The sequence below is a fragment of the Vitis riparia genome, chromosome 7 (genome assembly GCF_004353265.1).
Source record: "Vitis riparia cultivar Riparia Gloire de Montpellier isolate 1030 chromosome 7, EGFV_Vit.rip_1.0, whole genome shotgun sequence".
Taxonomy (NCBI): Eukaryota; Viridiplantae; Streptophyta; class Magnoliopsida; order Vitales; family Vitaceae; genus Vitis; species Vitis riparia.
In genome coordinates this window covers 6,663,868-6,688,365 of record NC_048437.1, presented here as the reverse complement: position 1 = coordinate 6,688,365, position 24,498 = coordinate 6,663,868, and the positions used below count along the sequence as shown (strand labels likewise).

Genomic DNA, 24,498 nt, shown 5'->3' with positions numbered 1-24,498 from the left:
CTAATACAGAAAGTACTACAAGTCCATGTTCGAAGATGGGACAATTCGATCCGGGGCCAAGATCAACCTAAACCTCTTATATCTCCGTAGCCTCATCCTCACCATCTGGACCAGTGGTTGACAGATGTATGGTTTGCATGCCAAAAGGCCCTGGTAATAGGTGCAAGTTGCTAAATGATTGGGATAAACTTCGAGTCCTTCCTCTGTAAGCATGTGGGAGAGGATAACTAGAAGGAATGGTTGTCTGACACCAAGAATCGAAAGTACGAGTGCCCATAACATCGATGATAAACCGATCCATCTCAATATCCCTCTCAATGATGACGTAATGAACAAATTAATCAAGTACAAGTCCTCCTAATCTAGGTGTGGTCAAAAGGAAAATGGAACATAATACGCCAGAAAGTGTCTAAAAGCCGTACCAACTTAATCACAATTATTAAGGAACAAACCTTACCATACAAGAAAAGAGCAACAACTTCGTACTTCAAAGATAAGAGAGTTAGTATATCATGAACCAGGGCAAAGCGTTCAGTGTTTAAGAAGCGTTATCAATGCAAGTTTACTTATTGTGTTGCCTAATTGTGGTATATGAATCTATCTAAATCAAAAAGGAAGAACTTATATTAATATCTCAATTTCAATTTAGACATGAATTTGATTATGATCACTTCATTTTCGGAGAAATGTTTACCTTTCCAAGAGAGGAACAAATTCATAGCCTTTGTATAAAAAATTGTATTAAAAGTGACACATGCATAAAGCCTTTCATGATATGATACTTTAATTTATTGAAAATATTAAATAAGTTCATGAAATCCCTTCATTTTTTCATTGAATTACTATAAGATCAACAAGTTCATGAAACTTAAGCATTCGCTTTTGTGAATTTTCATAACCTTGATTGAAATAGATGTTGTGTTCTAAGTTAGTAATTATATCATAAGAGATCTAAAATAGATTGAGTAAAAGGTGAGTTCTCTTTTTAAATTTTAGATTTTAAAAATATATTTAAATTTAATCAAATAGTGAATGATATACGAGTGACTAAATTATTATATTACATTATATTTATGCTTTATTAAATTTAATTTTATCCAATAATTCCCATTATGGGAATTTATTTTTAATTTTAAAAATAAGATACTATTATAACTTAATAGGATCCGTTTGAATTATTGATCATAATTGTGAAGTATACATGAACCATTTATTTATATTCGAGATCTTTGAACATATTGGAGGGTTGGATGTGACTCTCGGCACTTCGGCCACCACACAAGATCGGGAGAGATTTTCTATCGTGAACATAGACATTTTCTTTTGGAAAATTCAAACAAACCCATGAAAAGATCGGGAGAGATTATCTATCGTAAACATAGACATTTTCTTTTGGAAAATTCAAACAAACCCATGAATACATAAAAGGTAAATGGAAAAATCTTTCACAAGATTTTGGTTGGACTTTTGTGATTTAAAATTGAAGAAAGCTTGTTCGATTATTCGCCGAGTGCCAAAGACACCTTCATTGAAGACAGATGCAGCATCTAATATAGCAACTCAATCTTTCCGATTACGCCTGTGGTTTTGGAGATATTCAACAAAATCATTTATATAACGTTGCTGTAGATCCTGATCTCCAAAAAGCTTGCTCAACTCCTTAGCTTTCTCCCTGTAAATCCTTCCTTCCTCTTCCACCATCACCAAGCTCAATGTCTGGGCCACCGACTTGCTAGAAAACAAACCCTCCTCTTCATCTCTTGGGATCTCAATCCCCACTTTCATTTCTTGGAAAGCCTTAGCAATGATCCCCTGGTCTCCCCACAGCGGAAACATGATAAGGGCACGTCCAAAATACAGTCCCTCAACAACTGAACTCAAACCACAGTGAGTCACAAAGCCCCCAACTGATTCGTGACCCAATATCCGGAGTTGAGGCGCCCACGTCCTCCAAACCACTCCACGATCTTTGGTTCGATCCTCGAAACCATCTGGTAACTCAACTGAGTCGTGCCGCTTCCTCAATGCCCAAAAGAAGGGCAACCCTGATAGCTCTAACCCAAGAGCCAACTCAGTGAGTTCATCTTCCCTTGGCGTCGCCTCGCTTCCGAGTGCCACGTAAACCACAGACGCTTTCTCTTGTTTATCTAGCCACTCAAGGATTGGAATCCACGAGTCGTCCTCTCCGCTAACAGGCGCCAAAGGAGGCAGTAGCCCTATTGGAAGTACTGGTTTGTGGTAAAGCTCTCTGAGAAGGTCCAGCCATTCAGATTCAAGCTCTGCACAGCTTCGTACAGCGACCACGTCACAAGCTGAAATGACCGAACCCATTCGATATGAGTCTGAAACTCCAGAAAGGTTGGGTTCGTCATAGCCTAAGATTCGCTTCATCTGGAACGGAGGCAAACCCAAGTTGGAGGGAAAAGGGACCCACGGAGGAGGAACCGCGAACTGATGGAGCTCCTTACGTGGATCACCGTCACCCAGCATGATGGACGTGGATCCGATGAAACATAAGGTCGATGCACCGAAAATGGAGAAGAAGGACCGTGAAACCCCATGCTCATCCAGGACAGGCGGCAACCAGTGAGGGGCGAAGTCGTGAACTACCCAGTCGGGATGTGAATTTATGAGGAAGCGGGTCACAGGTTCTTGGAGGCCGTCGAATGCCTTCTTGAGGTAGGGAATCTTTTCGTAGGGAAGATCAGTGGTAGCTTCAGCGTTTTCAGGGAGGTTGTCGACTTTGGGCAGTGGAAGCTTGATTAAGTTGATAAGAGGTTGTAAAATTGGAGGTAGTTTTGGGAGGCGGTCGATGTTTCTGGGGGTGGATATGAAGGAGATGCGGTGACCCTTTTGAGCTATGAGCTTGGACAGCTCTAAGTATGGGAGTATGTGACCGAAAGCTAGCCATGGGAACATGACTATGTGAAGTTTTTCTGGATCGTCCATGGTAGAGGTGCCAGGAATCCACTCCAATCAGCTTCCGTATCAAGTAGGGAGATTTGAAGTAAAGCTGGTCAACGCAGAAGTTGCTGTTAGGAAAATAAAAAATAAAAAGTGAGAGTAGATAGGTGGGTGGATGGGTACGTTTCGTGGATGGATAGGTGGGTTTAGTGCCAATGTTCAACAAACCCAAAAACCATCGGTATCTACATTGGTTTTAATGTATGAATGAACTAAAGTCTTAGTTGAAATCAATTTCAGCTATGTTTAAAATATAGACAAAAATTTACCTATAAAATATATATACCTTTTTCAAATTTCCATTTTTTTCCTGATATAATTTTCTTATAAAAGATTTTTTTTTTTTTATTTTTCACAATTTGGTCTGATTTTTTTTTATAGTTTAGAACATACAAGTTTAAACATATGTTCTTGTCATAATATCATCATACATTAGCTAATATAATATTTTTTTATATTTCTATACTAAATTTCATTTTTTATTATGAATAGTTAGTTTATCTTTTTATTTATAAAAAAAAATGTTGAATTAATAAAATGGTTTCATGATAATTGATAAGTGAGAAAAAAATTAAAATAAAATAAATAAGATAATAAATTAAAGTTAAAATAAACATTAGATGTTGAACAAAACATTAGTATAATGGAACTGATCCACCAGGAAAACAACAATAGTAAAAAAATTCAAAAGCCTTGTCTCTGTCCCACATTTCTATGTATGGATCTGATCCACCAGGAAAACAACAATAGAAAAAAGAAGGTAGATCTTTAACCACACCAACACCCATGGCCAATAGGTAAACCAAAGTGTGCCCATAGAATATGGGTAGTGCACAAAACCACGGGGAACATTGATAAATGTTATACCTGTGGTCAAATATAATTGTGCGGCTATAAGTTTTAAGTTATAGCCCCGACCACCTTTTTTTGGCACAACTTAAAAATCTTGCTGAGATATAACAAGTCATACTTGTACCCATGTAAGTGTGTAAACACAGACTATTTTTGGTCGCCGATATAGAAAAATATGGACATGACTTTAGTAGGCTACTAGTACAAGTTGTGATGTGGGCACGTTCATGGAGCCCCTTTAAACTATAAACATGCAGCCTAATAACAATTAATGTAAGACAGACATGTTACAAAAGGTGGACACATGCGTGCAATCGTTCCATTGGTAATTCGTAGTCGCTCAGCTTTGATTTCGTGAAGTGTCCGTCCAGCCATAAGGCCAAGTTTAAAGTATATGTATTCTTAATCCTTGGAATAACCATGCTTAATTAGCAACATCCTTATTGGCCATGTCATTGTTGACCAAAAAACTTAAAACTTCCCCCACACCACGTCATTATCAACAAGTGGAGGTATAAAAAATCAACATATCTTTAATTAATACACCACCTCTCGAACGAGGTATTTGAAAATGCATAAAGTCACCTCATCCCAAAACCAGGACTATAAATAAGATGAACTCCTAGACCTATAGGATGACGTGATTGATTGACTTGTGCATAGTAAGACAAGTCCAGCTACCCTTGTTCTCATGTGCCCAAAAGTCAATAAAATATGCTAACCTACTGCAAACCTCCTCAAGGGACCCTCTCTCAGCCTCCAAAAGAAAATTACAAAAAAATGTAGAAAATGCATATTTGTACCTATAAAATGTTGGAATGAAATCTCCAATATTTTCCTTGAATAATTTTAGCTTCTTCAACAAGCAAGGAATGTACATATCAACTTCATGGAGTACCAATTGAATTTGAAGACTATCATAACATCTTTATCTCTCCCAACCTTGGTGCCATCGGATAAAGTAGGATAAAGATTATAGAAAAATGCTAAGAGTGAGAGGTTTCCAAGGATAGAAAAATTCCTTCCTTTGGTATATTACAAGTAATATGTAAAGTTAAGTTTTGGTTAATTTTGATTTTGATGATAACAAAATAAATTAAAATAAATTTTGGGACTAGTGTTAAAGATTTCCAAAGTAGTAAATTACAAAGACAAATCAAAGTCAAAGGAAAAAAAAAAAAAAAGATGAGCTAAAATAGAAGAGCTTTTGAAACCTTTCTTAAGATCTCTATGTAAAGTTGATACACTAGGATCATACATTTTATTTTTTTTCTTACATAAAAATCATTAATTCAGTGTGCTAAATTGTTTTAAGTTCTTATAAAATTAAATGATTTCTTGTTTTCAATTAAAATTTTGAGCTAAATTTTTTTCTAAACTTATCTTTAAATGTTTTAAAAAGCTAAGCATAGGTTGTTAAATGTTCCAAGCCCCAAATTGGGTTATTTAAACACTAATTTACAATGTAATTGGTTAAGGGGATCAGGAATTGTTTGAGTCAATTGGATTTGATCAGTCGAGGATGGTTTTAATCTTCTCTTTCATCCAATAGTTGGGGTGTAGTTGGTTCAGTTTTGACTTATTGATGTTTTGACCTTCAATAGTTGCTTGCTAAAGCATTAAATGTTAACAACTAATGAATTGATCGAACTAGTTACTCAACCAATCGACCCTGGACCATACCTAATGGCTAGTTTGAGCTTCAAATTCCTATAAAAAAAACTCCAAACTTCATTATTTTGTATGCTTAATATTTAAAATCTTTCTTAAATATATTTGAGTCTAGTTTTTTTTATTGTATTATTTGAGTTTGAAGTTATACTAGGATTTTATAAGATTATCATTCTTCATTTTTATTTCTTGTGAGGGTGCTTTGGAACCATAATCTAAAGGGAAGACTCTGACTTGAAAAGTTTTGTTGTAAAGGGTATTTGTAGCCATAAGTCCAAGAGGGTGCTTAGAACCACAATCTAATTATAATTCTTAAAGACTTGTGTCAAAAACCTTAAATAAGTGGAACTCACTTGAATAGGAGCTTAAGAAAAGTGGACGTAGATTGAATTGCATCGAACCACTATTAAAACTAGTATTTGTAATTTCCTTTCCCTACTCTCCTTACTTTATAAGCAATTGTTTTTCCAATATATTTGTTATAATATTTTGAATAATTGTTATTTGCATTCATATGGTTTAAATTTCCAAAAATTAACCATCACTTTATTCACACCCCCCACTCCTCCCCCTTTATTTGAGGTTGATATAACTAAAATCCTAACACATTATAATTAATAATAAAAAAATATTATTCATATCAATCTTAATTAAGGAAATACTTGTCTCAAGCTTCTTATTTTTGTATTTTCTTTGCTTACCATTCAAAACTTCTTGGTCCTTGGTGGTGTAGGACTCCATTCCCCTACGTCTTTAAGAAAACTTAGCTCTTTAGGCTAACCCTTGAGTACTCCAACTTGCATTTGTGTCCGTTATCGACCATCTTAACAATTATCACTGATTCAGAGGATCATAACTAGGTTCCATATAGAAATTTGTTACATCTTACTCAAGACATCTTCTAATTTAAGACATGAAAATTGATAATTTAGGATCCAATAAATACCAAATCTATAGAAAGAAAAAGAAAATACAGGAAGTCCTAGGAGAAGATAAAGAGAACGTAACTTTAAGCCTTAAGCAAAAAAACATCTGAAAATAATTATCCTAGTGAATTACAATCATACGACCAATTTTATATAGCAATCTACATAAATAATCATAATTTTATCAAAGTAACACCAGATTCATGATTTTGGAATAAGAATATAAAAAAATTCAAGGATAGGAGACAGAAGGTAGTGTAATGGATATAGAATTCGAGTACCTCTTCTGTGTGCTCGTGAGCACGAACTTCGAGTATATGTCCGTTTGCTCGAGAAAACGAATCATCCGTGTTCACGAGAACACGGGAGTTCAAGAAAGAAAGAAGGCAAAACGAAAAGGAATATTTTTTGTTATGGGCACTCTTCTCAAAGCTCTTGAGTTGGTATAAAAACTAGAAGAAGGTTCTAGGAACCAACTTTTTTGACTGAAACAAGCAGCACTCACAAAAGGTTTACTGATGTCAACGACTCAACCTATCCCCCATAAAAAGTCAGTGGAGGTCATTAATTTGCTTCTTCCTTCTCTAATCTTGCTCTGAATAGAAACAATAACTTGAACTCTAGAGATCAAGTTGAATACCATTTAGAGATGTGAGTTGTAAAATAAGGCAGAAGGCAATGGGTGCTCCTTGTGCTACAAATACCATAGTTGACACCTTGCGTGTTCTTTCTTATTTGCTCCAAATGTTACTACTTGTTTGATAATTGGAGTTTAAAATAGTGAGGAATCTAGAGGGACTTATTAGTAGTTCCCATTAGGAGCGGAAAAACCCACTTTTGTAAGGTATTTTTGGCCCTAAAGTAAAGTGAATCGTGATAATAGCAATGTCTATGGAGATGATCCTGCTTGAGTAGGGATACCGATAAGGGCCAAGGAGAAAGCCCATGATGCAATTAACGATGGAAATGAATAGTCTTTGTATTTGCATGCTGGAACATGGGCATACTTGGCCCAATAAGTGACGTTGAACTCTTCCAATAATTGGTGAGTAGGGATTTTACAATAATTAATTAGGATAACAACTCTGTTTATTCTTTATTCTTCAGTACATGTTGTGGGTTAGATTAAAATATCAAATAATATCTTTTTTAATATATGTATCATATAAACATTATAAATTAAATGATGTGATGTAACATCATAAGGTCTTATTTGTTTGTAATTATATTTATTTTTATCTTTTTATAATATTTTATTTGGAATCCTATCTCATTTAATTGTATAGATTTTATCACACACATTCAACCATTTGGATGTGAAATAACGGTTAGAATATATAGCTCTATAGATAGATATAACTTAGACTTTGAATCGTTCGGAAGACTTCAACTTTTTTGAAATTTTTGTGATTTGAGAAAAGAAGAGATGTTTCTCATTCTTAAAAACCTCAAATCAATCGTAATTGGACACAAGGCCTGTGTTTTTGTAGATATTCTGCAAAATCAGTTACATAACGGTGATGTCGATGCTTGTCTAGTAACTTCCTCATCTCCTTTGCTTTGTTTCTATAAATTTTTCCCGCCTCTTCCACCATCACCAAGCTCAATGTCTCCGCCACTGACTTCCTGGAAAGCCATCCTTCTTCTTGATCTCTTGGTATCTCTACCCCCACTTTCATCTCTTCGAAAGTCCTAGCATTCAACCCCTGGTCCCCCCAAAGGGGCAGCATGGTAAGGGCTTGTCCAAAATGCAGTCCCTCTATAACTGAGCTCCAACCACAGTGAGTCACAAAACCCCCAACCGACTCGTGATCCAATATCCTGAGTTGAGGTGCCCAGGTCCTCCAAACCATTCCACGACCTTTGGTTCGTTCCTCGAATCCATCAGGTAAATCAACCGAGTCATGCCGCTTCCTCAGTGCCCAAAAGAAGGGCAACCCACTTAGCTCTAACCCAAAAGCCAACTCGGTGAGTTCATCTTCAGTTGGTGTCACCTCCGTTCCCAGTGCTACATAAACCACACACTCTTTCTCTTGTTTGTCTAGCCACTCCCTGATCGGCGGCCAAGAGTCATCGTCTCCGTTAACCGGCGCCGAGGGGGGCAGTAGCCCTATTGGAAATAGTGGTTTCTGGTGAAGCTTACCGAGGAGGTCCAACCATTCAGGTTCCAGTTCTGTACAGCTCCGTATAGCCAACACGTCACAACTCAAAATGGCCGACCCCATGCGGAATTTGTCGGAAACTCCAGAAACGTCGGCTTGATGAATGCCTAATATTCTCCTCAACAAGAAAAGAGGCGACGCGACTTTGGTTGGGAAAGTGACCCAGGGAGGAGCAGTCGCTAACTGATGGAGCTCCGTACGTGGATCACCACCTTCCATCATGATGGACGTTGCTCCACAGAAACATAGGGTCGTTGCACTAAATGTACAGAAGAAGGCCCGTGAAACCCCATGCTTAGCAGCGATAGGCGGCAACCAGTGAGGGGTGAAGTCGTGAATAACCCAGTCGGGATGTGACGTTTCGAGAAAGTGGGTCACGGGCTCCTGGAGGCCGTCGAATGCCTTCTTAAGGTACGGAATCTTTTCGTAGGGAAGATCAGTGGTAGCCTCTGAGTTTTCAGGGAGGTTGTCGATGTTGGGCAGTGGAAACTTGACTAAATCGATAAGAGGTTGTAAATTTAGAGGTAGTTTTGGGAGGCGGTCGATGTTTCTAGGAGTAGATATGAAGGAGATGCGGTGACCCTCTCGAGCTATGAGCTTGGACAGCTCTAAATATGGGAGTATGTGACCGAAAGCTAGCCATGGGAACATGACTATGTGAAGTTTTTCTGGATAGTCCATGGCAGAGGATGCTTGGGTTCTTTGCTCATCTGCTCCCCGTATCTACATATTAAGTGAGAAATTGCTGGCGCAGTTATATATATATATATATATATATATATATATATATATATATATATATATATATATATAAACTATTAATTAATTTCAAATTTTTTATGGGAAGCAACAAAGAAGAGCAAGAGTGACACATATCTAAAATGTAACGTGCAAATGATCTGTGACATGATCCCCCACACACGTCTAGAGGAAAATTCAAAGGGAAGAACAAGGCAAAGGGTTACGGTTTAACTTTAAATTTCCATATTATAAAAAAAAAATAGACCCCACGTGTATGATAGTGCCAAAATCAACTGCTCAAGAGTAAAACTCCAGGAATTATGCCACCCCTAAAATTTAATCAGCTGCCTTCCTGTTTGGTCATGCAGTCATCATCTTGACAGAAACATAAAATCAAATCAAATCAATTGTATTAAAATAGTTTCGTTGAAAAAGTCGCGCACAAAGCACCGACCAAATCCATTATCCATTTTGTTTTATCGGTTGAGTTCGAAGCGGCAGTGGGAATATACGTGTGGAGATCCACCGGCCAAGGATGCATGAATGCGTGGTCACAGTGGTTAATTAGTATGACCATAAATGTATTTCATGTATAAATTTTATTCTTCAGATAATAAAATTTAGTTTTTAGAGAATTTTTAAACACTCCTATCTAAAATATCTTTACCTAAAATCCTCTAAGAAATTAAATTTTATAAATGAAATAAATTTTTAGGGTGTTAACTAACAAAATTTGAAACTAATGGTGATTGGGTGTATTTACACCAAACCCTAGGGAATCTCAATAAAATTAATCCGATAGGAAATGATTAAACTAGGTAACAAAGTTTAGAAAGTAGATTAGAAATCTAAAATTTTTATATTACTAAATTACAATCACATGACAAATTATGACATTCTAAATAAGTAACCGTACTATTATCAAAACAATACCAGATTCATGATTTTGGAATAAGAATATAAAAATTGGAGAGAGAAGGCCAATTTGATAAAAGAGTTAGGATATGTTAAAATGGAATATTAAACATAATATTATAATAATAATAATAAAATACATTAAAATTATGAAGGCATAGTGCACATAGTCGGGGGTTTTTCGGAGGGGCACTTTGACCTTTGGGAGGTGGGTTTGCGGCATCGGAAGGGGGAAGAGGGGGATGGGGGATAGTTGTAGCAGGTTTGGGGGGGTTGGGGGTTTGCGGCGCTAGGAGAGGGCTTTGCAGCAAAGGAGAAGAAGAAGAAGGGGGGAAAGAGAGAGAGAGAATGGTTGCAACGGGTTTTGCTCCTGGAAGGTCGGGCGGGAGGGCATGCGGTGTAACGGCCAGGGAGACAACCGGTGGGAGTTGGCATTGGTGTCACAACGAGTCAGAGGGTTGACGGTGTTTTAATATTCTCCAAAACGACGTCGTTTTGATACTATAATTTTTTTTTTTTAGAAAAATAAATTAATTGAACCGTCCGATTTGGACGGAACCAACCAGTTGGTCTGATTCACTAGTTGGACCGTCAGTTCAATCGATTTGATTTTGATTCAACCTATTTTTGGCCTAATTAACCGGAACCGTGATCGGTTGGTGGTCGGATCGGCTTGTCCAATCCGATTTTTAAAACCATGAGTTTACTTATTGTGCTACCCAATTGTGGGATATGAACCTATCTAAATCAAAAGGAAAGAACTTACATCAATATCTCAATTTCAATTTAGACATGGATTTGATTATGATCACTTCATATTATGAGAAATGTTTACCGTCCCAAAAGAGGAACAAATTAATGGAGTCTTTGTATAAAGAAATGTATTGAAAACAATATATGCATAGAACCTTTTAATGAGATAGTGTTTTAATTTATTGAAAATATTAAACTTGCATGGCAAGAAGATCCCAAATAACATATTCCCATGAAATCCCTCCTTTTTCATTAAACTACTACAAGATCAACAAGTCCATGAAACTTCAGCATTTGCTTCTTGTGAACTTTCATAACCTTGATTGAAATAGATGTTATGTTCTAAGTTAGTAATTATATCAAAAGAGATAAAAAATAGATTGAGTAAAAGGTGAGTTCTCTCTTTAAATTTTAGATTTTAAAAATATGTTAAAATTTAATCAAATAGTGAATGATATACGAGTGGCTATATTATTATATTAAATTATATTTATGCTTTATTAAATTTAATTTTATCCAATAATTCGGGAATTTATTTTTATTTTTAAAAACAAGATACTATTATAACTTAACAAGATCTGTTTGAATTATTGATCATAATTGTGAAGTGTACATGAACCATTTATTTATATTCGAGATCTTTGAACATATTGGAAGGTTGGATGTCACTCTCGGCACTTCGGCCACAACACATGAATACATAGAAGGTAAATGGAAAAATCTTTCCAAAGATTTTGGTTTGGACTTTTGTGATTTAAAATTGAAGAAAGCTTGTTCTATTATTCGCCGATCCAGTGCCAAAGACATCTTCATTGAAGACAGATGCAGCATCTAATATAGCAACTCAATCTTTCCGATTACGCCTGTGGTTTTGGAGATATTCAACAAAATCATTTATATAACGTTGCTGTAGATCCTTATCTCCAAAAAGCTTGCTCAACTCCTTAGCTTTCTCCCAGTAAATCCTTCCTTCCTCTTCCACCATCACCAAGCTCAATGTCTGGGCCACCGACTTGCTAGAAAACCAACCCTCCTCTTCATCTCTTGGGATCTCTATCCCCACTTTCATTTCTTGGAAAGCCTTAGCAATGATCCCCTGGTCTCCCCACAGCGGAAACATGATAAGGGCACGTCCAAAATACAGTCCCTCAACAACTGAACTCAAACCACAGTGAGTCACAAAGCCCCCAACTGATTCGTGACCCAATATCCGGAGTTGAGGCGCCCACGTCCTCCAAACCACTCCACGATCTTTGGTTCGATCCTCGAAACCATCTGGTAACTCAACTGAGTCGTGCCGCTTCCTCAATGCCCAAAAGAAGGGCAACCCTGATAGCTCTAACCCAAGAGCCAACTCAGTGAGTTCATCTTCCCTTGGCGTCGCCTCGCTTCCGAGTGCCACGTAAACCACAGATGCTTTCTCTTGTTTATCTAGCCACTCAAGGATTGGAATCCACGAGTCGTCCTCTCCGCTAACAGGCGCCAAAGGAGGCAGTAGCCCTATTGGAAGTACTGGTTTGTGGTAAAGCTCTCTGAGAAGGTCCAGCCATTCAGATTCAAGCTCTGCACAGCTTCGTACAGCGACCACGTCACAAGCTGAAATGACCGAACCCATTCGATATGAGTCTGAAACTCCAGAAAGGTTGGGTTGGTCAAAGCCTAAGATTCGCTTCATCTGGAACGGAGGCAAACCCAAGTTGGAGGGAAAAGGGACCCACGGAGGAGGAACCGCGAACTGATGGAGCTCCTTACGTGGATCACCGCTACCCAGCATGATGGACGTGGATCCGGCGAAACATAAGGTCGATGCACCGTAAATGGAGAAGAAGGACCGTGAAACCCCATGCTCATCCAGGACAGGCGGCAACCAGTGAGGGGCGAAGTCGTGAACTACCCAGTCGGGATGTGAATTTATGAGGAAGTGGGTCAAGGGTTCTTGGAGGCCGTCGAATGCCTTCTTGAGGTAGGGAATCTCTTCGTAGGGAAGATCAGTGGTAGCTTCAGCGTTTTCAGGGAGGTTGTCGACTTTGGGTAGTGGAAGCTTGATTAAGTTGATAAGAGGTTGTAAAATTGGAGGTAGTTTTGGGAGGCGGTCGATGTTTCTGGGGGTGGATATGAAGGAGATACGGTGACCCTTTTGAGCTATGAGCTTGGACAGCTCTAAGTATGGGAGTATGTGACCGAAAGCTAGCCATGGGAACATGACTATGTGAAGTTTTTCTGGATCGTCCATGGTAGAGGTGCTAGGAATCCACTCTAATCAGCTTCCGTATCAAGTAGGGAGATTTGAAGTAAAGCTGGTCAACGCAGAAGTCGCTGTTAGGAAAATAAAAAATAAAAAGTGAGAGTAGATAGGTGGGTAGGTGGGTACGTTTCGTAGATGGATAGGTGGGTTTAGTGCCAATGTTCAACAAACCCAAAAACCATCGGTATCTACATTGCTTTTAATGTATGAATGAACTAAAATCTTAGTTGAAATCAATTTCAGCTATGTTTAAAATATAGACAAAAATTTACCTATCAAATATGTATATACTTTTTGCAAATTTCCATTTTTTTCCTGATATAATTTTCTTATAAAAGATTTTTTTTTTTTTTTTTTTCACAATTTGGTCTGATTTTTTTTATAGTTTAGAACATACAAGTTTAAACATATGTTCTTGTCATAATATCATCATACATTAGCTAATATAATATTTTTTTTTATATTTCTATACTAAATTTCATTTTTTATTATGAATAGTCATATTTTAAAAATAGTTAGTTTATCTTTTTCTTTATAAAAAAATGTTGAATTAATAAAATGGTTTCATGATAATTGATAAGTGAGAAAAAATTAAAATAAAATAAATAAGATAATAAATTAAAGTTAAAATAAACATTAGATGTTGAACAAAACATTAGTATAATGGAACTGATCCACCAGGAAAACAACAATAGTAAAAAAATTCAAAAGCCTTGTCTCTGTCCCACATTTCTATGAAGGAGATGCGGTGACCCTCTCGAGCTATGAGCTTGGACAGCTCTAAATATGGGAGTATGTGACCGAAAGCTAGCCATGGGAACATGACTATGTGAAGTTTTTCTGGATAGTCCATGGCAGAGGATGCTGGGGTTCTTTGCTCATCTGCTCCCCGTATCTACATATTAAGTGAGAAATTGCTGGCGCAGTTATATATATATATATATAAACTATTAATTAATTTCAAATTTTTTATGGGAAGCAACAAGGAAGAGCAAGAGTGACACATATCTAAAATGTAACGTGCAAATGATCTGTGACATGATCCCCCACGCACGTCTAGAGGAAAATTCAAAGGGAAGAACGAGGCAAAGGGTTACGGTTTAACTTTAAATTTCCATATTATATAAAAAAAAAGACCCCACGTGTATGATAGTGCCAAAATCAACTGCTCAAGAGTAAAACTCCAGGAATTATGCCACCCCTAAAATTTAATCAGCCGCCTTCCTGTTTGGTCATGCAGTCATCATCTTGACAGAAACATAAAATCAAATCAATTGTATTAAAATAGTTTCGTTGAAAAAGTCGCGCACAAAGCACCGACCAAATCCATTATCCATTTTGTTTTATCGGTTGACTTCAAAGCGGCAATGGGAATATTATACGTGTGGAGATCCACCGGCCAAGGATGCATGACTACGTGGTCACAGTGGGTGAGCCTTTGCATCTCAAAATGTAAAGCGTATGCTCAAAATGATTCTTTTGAAATCCATCCTTACCAAGCACGTGCCTACTTTTCTTATTAAGTTTATAAACTTGTTTCTCTTACCTTTCCTTAAAATACCATAATGGTTGTCTAACAAAAACCTCTTTTTCAAGTACATCATTAGAAAAGTTAACTTCACATCATTTTCATAAATTTTTCACATTTTTTTAGTTGCAAGTGCAATTATCAGTATCTATCTAACAATTGATGCAAAAACTTCAAAATAATCAATACTTGAATTTTGTTTATAGCATTTTGCAACCAATCTTGCATTAAATCAATCAACTTTACCATCAAGTTTATATTGTCTTATCAACTCATTTAATGTCTATGGGCTTCTTTCCACATGGAAGAATAGTTAGCTCTCATATATAGTTCTTTTCTATGGATTGAATTTCTTTATTTGTTACTTGAATCCACTTTTTATCACTTGCTACTTTTTCATATGAAATAGGATCACAATATGCAAATAGACAAAAGTTAACTAAACCTTCATTAGTGATTTCAATATCTTTCATGAATCCGTAATCCTTTAGATGTGTGTGCATAATATGAGAATGTCTTGGGCAACCTTGTGATTCAAACTCTTATCCTTTTATTGTTTGCAGAAGAGAAATTCTAATAAGAAAATGTGTATTTGAGGTAGAAACATCTATTGTAGAATTCTTCTATTCTTATTGTCTTCCACAAAGTCTTCTTTTAAGAACAACTCTTTTTTCCTCACTATGCGGTCCATGTCCAACTCTCATTCTCTAGAAATTGAACATCTGTACTTATAATCAACTTCCATGTTCTGAATTATATAGTTTGTAACATTTAGTTACATCACTATAATCAATGAAAATACATTTATCCCTTTTATCATCATTTTTTTTTTTGTGCTCTTTTGGTATATGGGAATATGCAATATACCCAAAATTTGGAAGAATGACCCTTGTATCTTGATGCTAATAATAAAAATGGAAATCAATGGGTGATTGCTTAAACATATAAACCAATCTTAAATAATTAGGAAAAAATGGGTTAATTTCATTGAGGTTTAATTTAAATACATTAAGTCACCAATGGCTTTAAATTTCATTAATTAGTATGATCATAGATGTATTTCATGTAAATATTTTATTCTTTAGAGAATAAAATTTAGTTTTTAGAGAATTTTTAAACACTCCTATGAAATTAATGGTGATTGAGTGTATTTACACCAAACCTTAGGGAATCTCAATGAAATTAACACTATAGGAAATGATTAAACTAGGCAACAAAGTTTAGAAAATAGACTAAAAATCTAAAATTTTTATATTATAGAATTACAATCACATGACAAATTATGACATTCTAAATAAGTAATCATACTATTATCAAAACAACACCAGATTTTGGAATAAGAAAATAAAAAATACAAAGATAGGAGAAAGAAAGTCAATTTGATAAAAGATTTAGGATGTGTTTGATTTCTAAAAAGTATTAAAGAAAGAAAAAAAATGTTAAGAAAAATGATTTTTTTTTCTATATTTGGTTTTATTATGAAAAATCCATGAAAAAAATATTGAATATAATTAAAAATTAGTGGAAAACTTATATATTTTAAAATTATTTAATCTTTAAGAGTTAAATAAGTTAAATAAATTTGAATTATAATATAAAAATAATATATTAAATTTAAATTTTTTTTATTTTTTTTATTCTACTCTTCTTCTCTTTCTTTTTGATTGACATTTTATTTCAAACTTTTGGAACCAAACATAGCTTTATTGATGTCAACGACTCAACTCATCCTCCATAGAAAGTTAGTGGAGGTTGTTAATATGCTTCTTCCTTCTCTAATCTTGGTTCGAATGTCTATTGTTTGGTTTATGATAAAATCAAAGAAAAGGAAGAATAATCTTTGGCTCTTTATGTTTTGTGTTGAAAATAGCTAATCATGGAATTTGGTTGGCCAAATTGGTTTCTCGAACATTTAGAGGGGTTTTTTAGGTTTTCCATTTTTCTTGTTCCAATTTTCTAGCAACCAATTAAATAATTATAAATTATTTTCAAGTATATATAACAAATTTTCACAAATATTTTTTTTGAATTTAAAATATACTAATTGCATGAAAAAAAATCCAAAAAAAATTACAAAAATAAAATCAGATTGATTAAGGCATGAATCATGAGTTGCAGGTAAAGTGCATTTTCTGTATTCTCAAGGCTTAAAGAAAAATTTATGATTCAAAAATTTTCCTTCTTTTTAGCATCCGAATAATTGTAGCAAACCAAGAAGTCAATGATTGAATGGGAACAGTAACTTGAACTCTTGAGATTAAGTTGAACACAGTTTAGAGATTTGGAGTTGCATGAGAATAAAGCAGTAGGCAATGGGTGCTTCTTGTGCTGCAAATATGAGGAATCTAGAGGGACCCATTTGTAGCACCTATCGCAGCGGAAAAACCCACTTTTGTAAGGTCTCTTTGGCCCTAAAGTAAAGTGAATCGTGATAATAGCAATGTATATGGAGATGATCCTGCTTGAGTAGGGACACCGATAAGGGCCAAGGAGAAATCCCATGATTGCAATTAAAGATGGAAATTAATAGTTTTTGTATTTGCATGCTGGGCCAATAAGTGAGGTTGAGCTCTTCCAATAATTGGTGAGTGGGGATGTTACAACAAAGAATTCTGGGTTTGATTAAAATATCAAGAATAGTTCTTTTTCAATATCATATAAACGTTATCAATCAAATGATGCCATGTAACATTATAAGGTTTTATTTGTTTGTAATTGTATTTAGTTTTATCTTTTTTATAATATCATATTTAATTGGACTCCTATTTGATCTAGTGGTGTATTCTATTTGTTCGGACTTCTATTTAATGATATAGATTTCATCACACACACGGTTTAACGATTTGGATGTGAAATAATGGTTTGAATATGTAGTTCTAATGCATATCACTCAAGGCTTCGACTTTGTTGAAATTTTTGTGATTTGAGAAGGAAGAGATGTTTCTCATTCTTAAAAACCAAAATACATGTTTAAATCAATCGTCCTTGGACACAAGGCCTGTGTTTTTGTAGATATTCTACAAAATCGCTTACATAACGGTGATGTCGATGCTTGTCTCCTAGTAACTTGCTCATCTCCTTTGCTCTGTTTCTATAAATTTTTCCCGTCTCTTCCACCATCACCAAGCTCAATGTCTCCGCTACTGACTTCCTGGAAAGCCGTTCTTCTTCTTGATCTCTTGGTATCTCTACCCCCACTTTCATCTCTTCGAAAGTCCTAGCATTCAGCCCCTGGTCCCCCCACAGGGGCAGCATGATAAGGGCTTGTCCAAAATGCAGTCCCTCTATGACTGAGCTCCAACCACAGTGAGTCACAAAACCCCCAACCGACTCGTGATCCAATATCCTGAGTTGAGGTGCCCAGGTCCTCCAAACCATTCCACGACCTTTGGTTCGTTCCTCGAATCCATCAGGTAAATCAACCGAGTCATGCCGCTTCCTCAGTGCCCAAAAGAAGGGCAACCCACTTAGCTCTAACCCAAAAGCCAACTCGGTGAGTTCATCTTCAGTTGGTGTCACCTCCGTTCCTAGTGCTACATAAACCACAGACTCTTTCTCTTGTTTGTCCAGCCACTCCCTGATCGGCGGCCAAGAGTTATCGTCTCCGTTAACCGGCGCCGAGGGGGGCAGTAGCCCTATTGGAAATAGCGGTTTCTGGTGAAGCTTACCGAGTAGGTCCAACCATTCAGGTTCCAGTTCTGTACAGCTCCGTATAGCCAACACGTCACAACCCAAAATGGCCGACCCCAGGCGGAAGTTGTCGGTAACACCAGAAACGTTGGCTTGATCATGGTCTAAGCTTCTCCTCAACAGAAAAAGAGGCAACGCGACTTTGGTTGGGAAAGTGACCCAGGGAGGAGGAGCGGCGAACTGATGGAGCTCCGTACGTGGATCACCACCTTCCATCATGATGGACGTTGATCCACCGAAACATAAGGCCGTTGCACTGAATATACAGAAGAAGGCACGTGAAACCCCATGCTTAGCAGCGATAGGCGGCAACCAGTGAGGAGCGAAGTCGTGAATAACCCAATCGGGATGTGACGTTTCGAGAAAGCGGGTCACGGGTTCCTGGAGGCCGTCGAATGCCTTCTTAAGGTACGGAATATTTCCGTAGGGAAGATCATTGGTAGCCTCTGCGTTTTCAGGGAGGTTGTCGTCGTTGGGCAGTGGAAATTTGACTAAATCGATAAGAGGTTGTAAATTTGGAGGTAGTTTTGGGAGGCGTTCGATGTTTCTAGGAGTAGATATGAAGGAGATGCGGTGGCCCTCTTGAGCTATAAGCTTGGACAGCTCTAAATATGGGAGTATGTGACCGAAAGCTAGCCATGGGAACATGACTATATGAAGTTTTTCTTGATCGTCCATGGCAGAAGATGCTTGGGTTCTTTGCTCATCTGCTTGCCGTATATACATATTAAGTGAGAAATTGCTGGCGCAGTTACTATTACGGTGACTGCAGAAGTCACTGTCCAATCAAAGACTTATAATTATCCTCCATCTTTGAATTAGAAAAAAGTGGGGATTCTGTCGGCCATGCTGAAGAAAAATTGATCTCAATCCTAGAAAAGGAGTTGGTCATTATTTGCCCCCATTAATATCATCTTTAAAAGTCACTGTTAGTACAGAAATTTTAGGAGACTTTTATTGCAGTTTCACTAACCTAATCTCCTCCTCAAATTTGCATTAGTGTTATATGGAGCAATTAGAGAATATTTAAATATATATATATATATATATATATATATATATATATATATATATATATATATATATATATATATTGCTCCATGCTTTCTACAATTCAATTGATGCATACAACTTCTAATTAAGTTGAAAATAAATTATATATAAGCTATTAATTTCAAAATTTTTATGGGAAGCAAGAAAGAAGAGCAAGAGTGACAATGATAATGACTAGGGTTTAACTTTAAAATTTCATATTATAACAAAATCAGACCCCACATGACACTATTATGATACTGCCAAAATCAACTGCGGCAGAATAAACCTCATGGAATTATGTCACTTCCAAAATTTTATCAGCCGCCTTGCTCTTTGGTCATTCAGTCATCCTCTTGACAGAAACATCAAATCTAGAAAATTGTATTAAAATAGTTTCGTCGAAAAAGTCGCGAACAACTCATCGACCAAATCCATTATCCATTATTCATTATTCATTTTGTTTTATCGGTTCAGTTCAAAGCGGCAAGTCCACAGCCAAGTATGCATGACTACGTGGTCACAGTGGTTGAGCCTTCACATCTCGACTCGACCCCAGTTCACTCTTCGTCATTAACTCTTTTTCAAAGAAAAGGCCCTGCCCTGCCCTTGAATTTGGTTTAAGATAATATTATAGGATTGGAAAGAGATTAATGTACAAGTCCAAGAAGACCATTTTTCCCAGGGAAATATCTTAATAACCAACTGATTCCAACTACTGTAATTGCACGTCTTATTTAGAAGGCAAATATAACATTGATGAAGTTGGTAATTTTGCTGTAAATATAACTGATTCAAAATTACTTTCCTACCACTCGTATTTATACAAGAAATATTAGTTGAAGATTCTAGAAGTGAAGTTCGGGTAAGTGGATTTTTGAGTTTAAATTCAGGATAAGATAGGGGTGTAGTAAAATGCATATTAGTTGTGATTGAGCATAATGAGTGAGATATGATGGGGATGGAGTGTATAAACCCACACATAAAAGGGAAAATTGAGTTGGATGCTCAATGTTTGATATGGAACATTAGTTGATTTTTGTGCAATAATTCCTGATGGAAAAATTAGAGAAAAATGAAAAGAAAACACATAGATTTAATATGGTTCGATAGATTATTTACATCTACAAAAACAGATAAGAAGACTTTAACTATATATCATTTTGCTTCACTCCACAAGCATTTGCCCTCTTTTTTTTTTTCATATATATTTTTCCCTTAATATGAGTCACATACTATAATACACTCAAATGTCCTAAGAAGCTCAAGGGTCACATTGGAGAGCATACAAGTGCCCGCACTTCTGGTCTCTTAGATTAAGAAAAATGAAAAATACCTTATTTTCTAAAAAAATTTGTTGTCTAGTATGAGGTGATAAAAACATTGGAGTAAATTTGAAAGTATATATATAGTTGTCATACATAGAAAGAAAAGCCGATGAAATTCCTCAAAACCTCCTTCCCTAATCTCAAAACTCTTAAAATCAAGATTTGATAAAGAAATCTTAAAAAAAATTAAAAAAATAAAAGACGAAAGGTAAATAATTAGAGTTATCGAGTTTTAAGGCAATCCAATAAACACTTCAAATTTATTTTTCACCCATACAAAAAGAAAAAACCTTGAAAATCCTTCAAAATATCAATATATTTTTCTTAATTTTGAAACCCTTAAAATCAAGATTTGATTAAAAAAAACCTTAAAAATCCTTTCAAGAATGAAAAATAAAGATAAATAATTAGTTATTAGTCTTATGTTGTAGAAGCTTTTGAATAAAATAAATTTTTGTAGTCGTCTTTCATATTTAGTAGATTATTGCTATAGTTAATAGACTCGTGGTTTTCATGGTTTTTGTATTTACTCATGCTAACCATAATAATAATAAGTAATTTTCTAAGTATATAGTGTCACTATGTGATTATTTGTTTATTAATTTATTTGAACTTTAATGAATATCTGCAGCTATTCAAAGCCATAAGATTGTGACTCAAGAACTATACTAAACTAATTATAAAATTTAAAATAATTAAATTTTTATTTATTTGTAAATCAAAATAATATCAAATTATTAACCTTATTTGAATAGATACTATTTTTGACAGCAGGATATATATTAATTCGATTTAATTTTTTCACGGCATGTATGAAAATTGTGAACCAGAAGCACTTTTTCCCCCACAACAAAACTATTTGTAAAGGTTAAAGGTTCCATAAGTTCATAGCCAGAAAGATCAACTGAAACAAACCACTTGAGGAAGAAACCAGGTTTAATTTGTTGCAACATATCACCTCATACTAGTCACTAGTCAAAATGCTCTGAAGTCTAAACTCGAAAAGCTTAAATGGTGCCAAGCGTTTGACAAATTGATCCCTTCACATCCTCCATTCCATTTAGCTTCAGTTGGCGCGTGCTGCTTTATGGATATGCCGCCTATGCTCTTTCAGGCAACTCACCAAAGTATCCACGTACTGGTTCTGTCTGTCCCTGTCTCCAAACACTCCTCTCATCTCCTTGGCTTTGTCCCTGTAAATCTTGCCTCCTTCCTCCACCACCACCAGCCTCAGTGACTGGGCCACTGCCTCCCTTGTAAACGACCCATCTTCCTCATTTCTGGGGATCAAGTACCCCATCCTCTTCTCCCGTAAAAAGCTAGCGTTCAAGCCTTGATCCGCTAAAAAGGTCAACAGAATTAGAGGTCTCTCCAACTGTAGTGCTTCCACCACAGAGGTCCACCCTGAGTGACTCAAGGACCCACCGATGGAGGGGTGACTCAGTATCTTGGGCTGAGGCGCCCAACTCGTGCACACCACCCCGCGACACTTGGTTCGCTGCTCGAATCCTTCTGGCAGCTGGATCACCTCAGTATCACAAGGCCCGCGCTTCAATTTTAGCGCCCAGAAGAAGGGTAACTCGGACTGCTCCAATCCAAGTGCGATTTCGGTGAGTTCAGTCTGATTGGGTTTGGCCTCGCTCCCGAATGCCACATACACCACCGATCCTCCTGCTTGTTTGTCCAGCCAACCTTTGATTTCCAGCCACGTCTCATCCTCGTCATCGTCCCCACCGTGAGGCAAGATGGGAGGGAGCTGACCCACCGAAACGACTGGTTTCTGGTAAAGCTGCTCCAGAAGGCGCAACCACTCAGGTTCCAACTCCGTGCAACTTCTCACGGCCAACAGATCACAGCCTCTGAGACAGGTCGAGAACCGGTTCAAATCCGAAGTGCCGGAAGCATCACCCGCTATAGCACTGTTAAAGACCTTCATGACCTCGAAGTACCGAACCGCTACACCTGAGGGAAAGGGCACCCACTTGGGGGAAACAGTGAAATCCTCTGGCTTCGTACGATGCTCTTGACCGCTAGGATCGAAAACGCACAGAGCAGACGCTGTGAATATACTCAGAAATCCGCATGAAATACCCAGTTTGGTGGCGATGGGCATCAGCCAATAAGCAGCAAAATCGTGAAGAACCCAATCGGGAGCCCCAGTCTCTAGGAAGCCAGCCATGGCTTCTTCTAGCAAATTGTAGGCTATCTTAATTAACTGGACCTTGTTCTCCGGAAGATCCGTGGTGGCTTCAGCATTCTCCGGCAGGTTTGGCACATGGGGTAAAGGGGAGCTTAACAAAAGAGATGAAAGGTGTCAAATTAGGAGGCAACTTTGGGAGGCGATCGATGGTCCCAGGGGTGGAGACAAAGGAGATACGATGACCCCTCTGAGCAATGAGCTTGGCCAGCTCCAAGTATGGTATCATGTGGCCAAAATCCAGCCATGGAAACAAGACTCTGTGAAGCTTAGCATCATCTTGTTTTGATCGTAGAGCCTGAGAATCCATGGCCTTTACACCCTAAGACTCTTTTAGTTTTTTCGTCTGTACTTAGCCCCCCTATGTGTATACAGTCCCCGACACCATGGACAAAACCCGTATTTAAAATTTTAAAAAATAAAATAAAAATTTGTGAACCCCAACAATTTAAATGTACTGGAGCCGATTGTACCTTTGTTTACCAGTTCAACCAGAATCCAATGCTGTAAAAGAAGCAAGTTCTAGTCACACAATTTTAACAGGTGCCAGCAACGATAGAAGACGTCCAATTTTAGAGATCCTGGTGGATTAAAAAATCAATGATCTTCATCTCCTTTCCACAACTGTAAAAAAGACGTACATTTTTCCAGTGTTAGTCCTTCTTTCCGTGTTTAGCCACAAGCTCTTCCTGAAGATTTGGGATCTCAACGACAAAGTTGCCCAGGTTAATCGAGGTTTCTGAGCCAAAGGACCTTTGTCAAAAATGCTCGATTCATTACCTAAAATCACTTTTAAGTATGTATGTTTTCTGATATTCTTTAATATGAAATGCAAGCTTTTAGTTCATAGTGCAATTAAAATAATTTTAAGGGTCAATTAATGATTAAAGAATAATTTAAAACCAGTAACTTTGCAATTAATGAAGTTTTAAGAGTTTGCTAAAGGAGTTGTACAAGTAAATTAGTTGTTTGACATAGGTAACATTTTATAATGATTTTATGAAGTGTTTCTAATTTTTCTAATACCGTCAGATAAAATTTTTCAAGTCTCAAATTGTCTAAAATACTTTAAAAAATCACTACCAAACACACTTTTAATTTATGTCTAACATGTGACCTAGACGTGATTGATCAATTGCAAAGTCATTAGTAGCAAGCAAGTGACTATTGGGTCATATTTGCTCGATCGGTTGACTTTGATAGTTAACTCGTGGTCATTGTTAATGAAAGCACAAATAACATAGTAATTAGTTACAAGCAAGTAAAGTGACTATTGGGTCATATTTGCTCGACTAGTTGACCTTGATAGTTAACTAGTGGTCATTGTTAATGAAAGCACAAATAACATGGTCATTGTTAATGAAAGAATAAATAACATAGTCATTAGTTACAAGTAAAGTAAGTGACTATTGAGTCATGTTTGCTCGATCAGTTGACCTTGATAATTAATTAGTGGTCATTGCTAATGAAAACACAAATAACAGTCATTAGTAG

At 36.6% G+C, this 24,498-nt stretch overlaps 4 protein-coding genes and 1 pseudogene across 4 annotated transcripts; all 5 read right to left on the bottom strand.

The window, feature by feature from the left end:
• Positions 1-1,185: 1,185 nt before the first annotated feature.
• Positions 1,186-3,071, bottom strand: LOC117919076 (putative UDP-rhamnose:rhamnosyltransferase 1). The gene has a single exon (XM_034836126.1). The coding sequence runs from the start codon at positions 2,947-2,949 to the stop codon at positions 1,561-1,563; it is 1,389 nt and encodes a 462-aa protein (XP_034692017.1). The 5' UTR covers positions 2,950-3,071; the 3' UTR covers positions 1,186-1,560.
• A 4,714-nt stretch (positions 3,072-7,785) lies between these two features.
• Positions 7,786-9,261, bottom strand: LOC117919334 (putative UDP-rhamnose:rhamnosyltransferase 1). The gene has a single exon (XM_034836507.1). The coding sequence runs from the start codon at positions 9,254-9,256 to the stop codon at positions 7,862-7,864; it is 1,395 nt and encodes a 464-aa protein (XP_034692398.1). The 5' UTR covers positions 9,257-9,261; the 3' UTR covers positions 7,786-7,861.
• Positions 9,262-11,571: 2,310 nt separating this feature from the next.
• LOC117919335 (putative UDP-rhamnose:rhamnosyltransferase 1) lies at positions 11,572-13,244 on the bottom strand. Its single transcript, XM_034836508.1, has one exon. It carries the CDS (start codon positions 13,215-13,217, stop codon positions 11,829-11,831), a length of 1,389 nt encoding a protein of 462 aa, XP_034692399.1. The 5' UTR covers positions 13,218-13,244; the 3' UTR covers positions 11,572-11,828.
• A 4,416-nt stretch (positions 13,245-17,660) lies between these two features.
• LOC117917708 (putative UDP-rhamnose:rhamnosyltransferase 1) lies at positions 17,661-19,239 on the bottom strand. The gene has a single exon (XM_034834073.1). The coding sequence runs from the start codon at positions 19,171-19,173 to the stop codon at positions 17,728-17,730; it is 1,446 nt and encodes a 481-aa protein (XP_034689964.1). The 5' UTR covers positions 19,174-19,239; the 3' UTR covers positions 17,661-17,727.
• Positions 19,240-21,665: 2,426 nt separating this feature from the next.
• On the bottom strand, positions 21,666-23,345 carry LOC117919362 (annotated as a pseudogene).
• Positions 23,346-24,498: the final 1,153 nt, after the last annotated feature.

What these genes read in the sequence shown, in the direction of transcription:
- LOC117919076 (XM_034836126.1), bottom strand. Translation starts at nt 2,949, where the DNA reads ATGGACGATCCAGAAAAACTTCACATAGTCATGTTCCCATGGCTAGCT.
- LOC117919334 (XM_034836507.1), bottom strand. Translation starts at nt 9,256, where the DNA reads ATGGACTATCCAGAAAAACTTCACATAGTCATGTTCCCATGGCTAGCT.
- LOC117919335 (XM_034836508.1), bottom strand. Translation starts at nt 13,217, where the DNA reads ATGGACGATCCAGAAAAACTTCACATAGTCATGTTCCCATGGCTAGCT.
- LOC117917708 (XM_034834073.1), bottom strand. Translation starts at nt 19,173, where the DNA reads ATGTATATACGGCAAGCAGATGAGCAAAGAACCCAAGCATCTTCTGCC.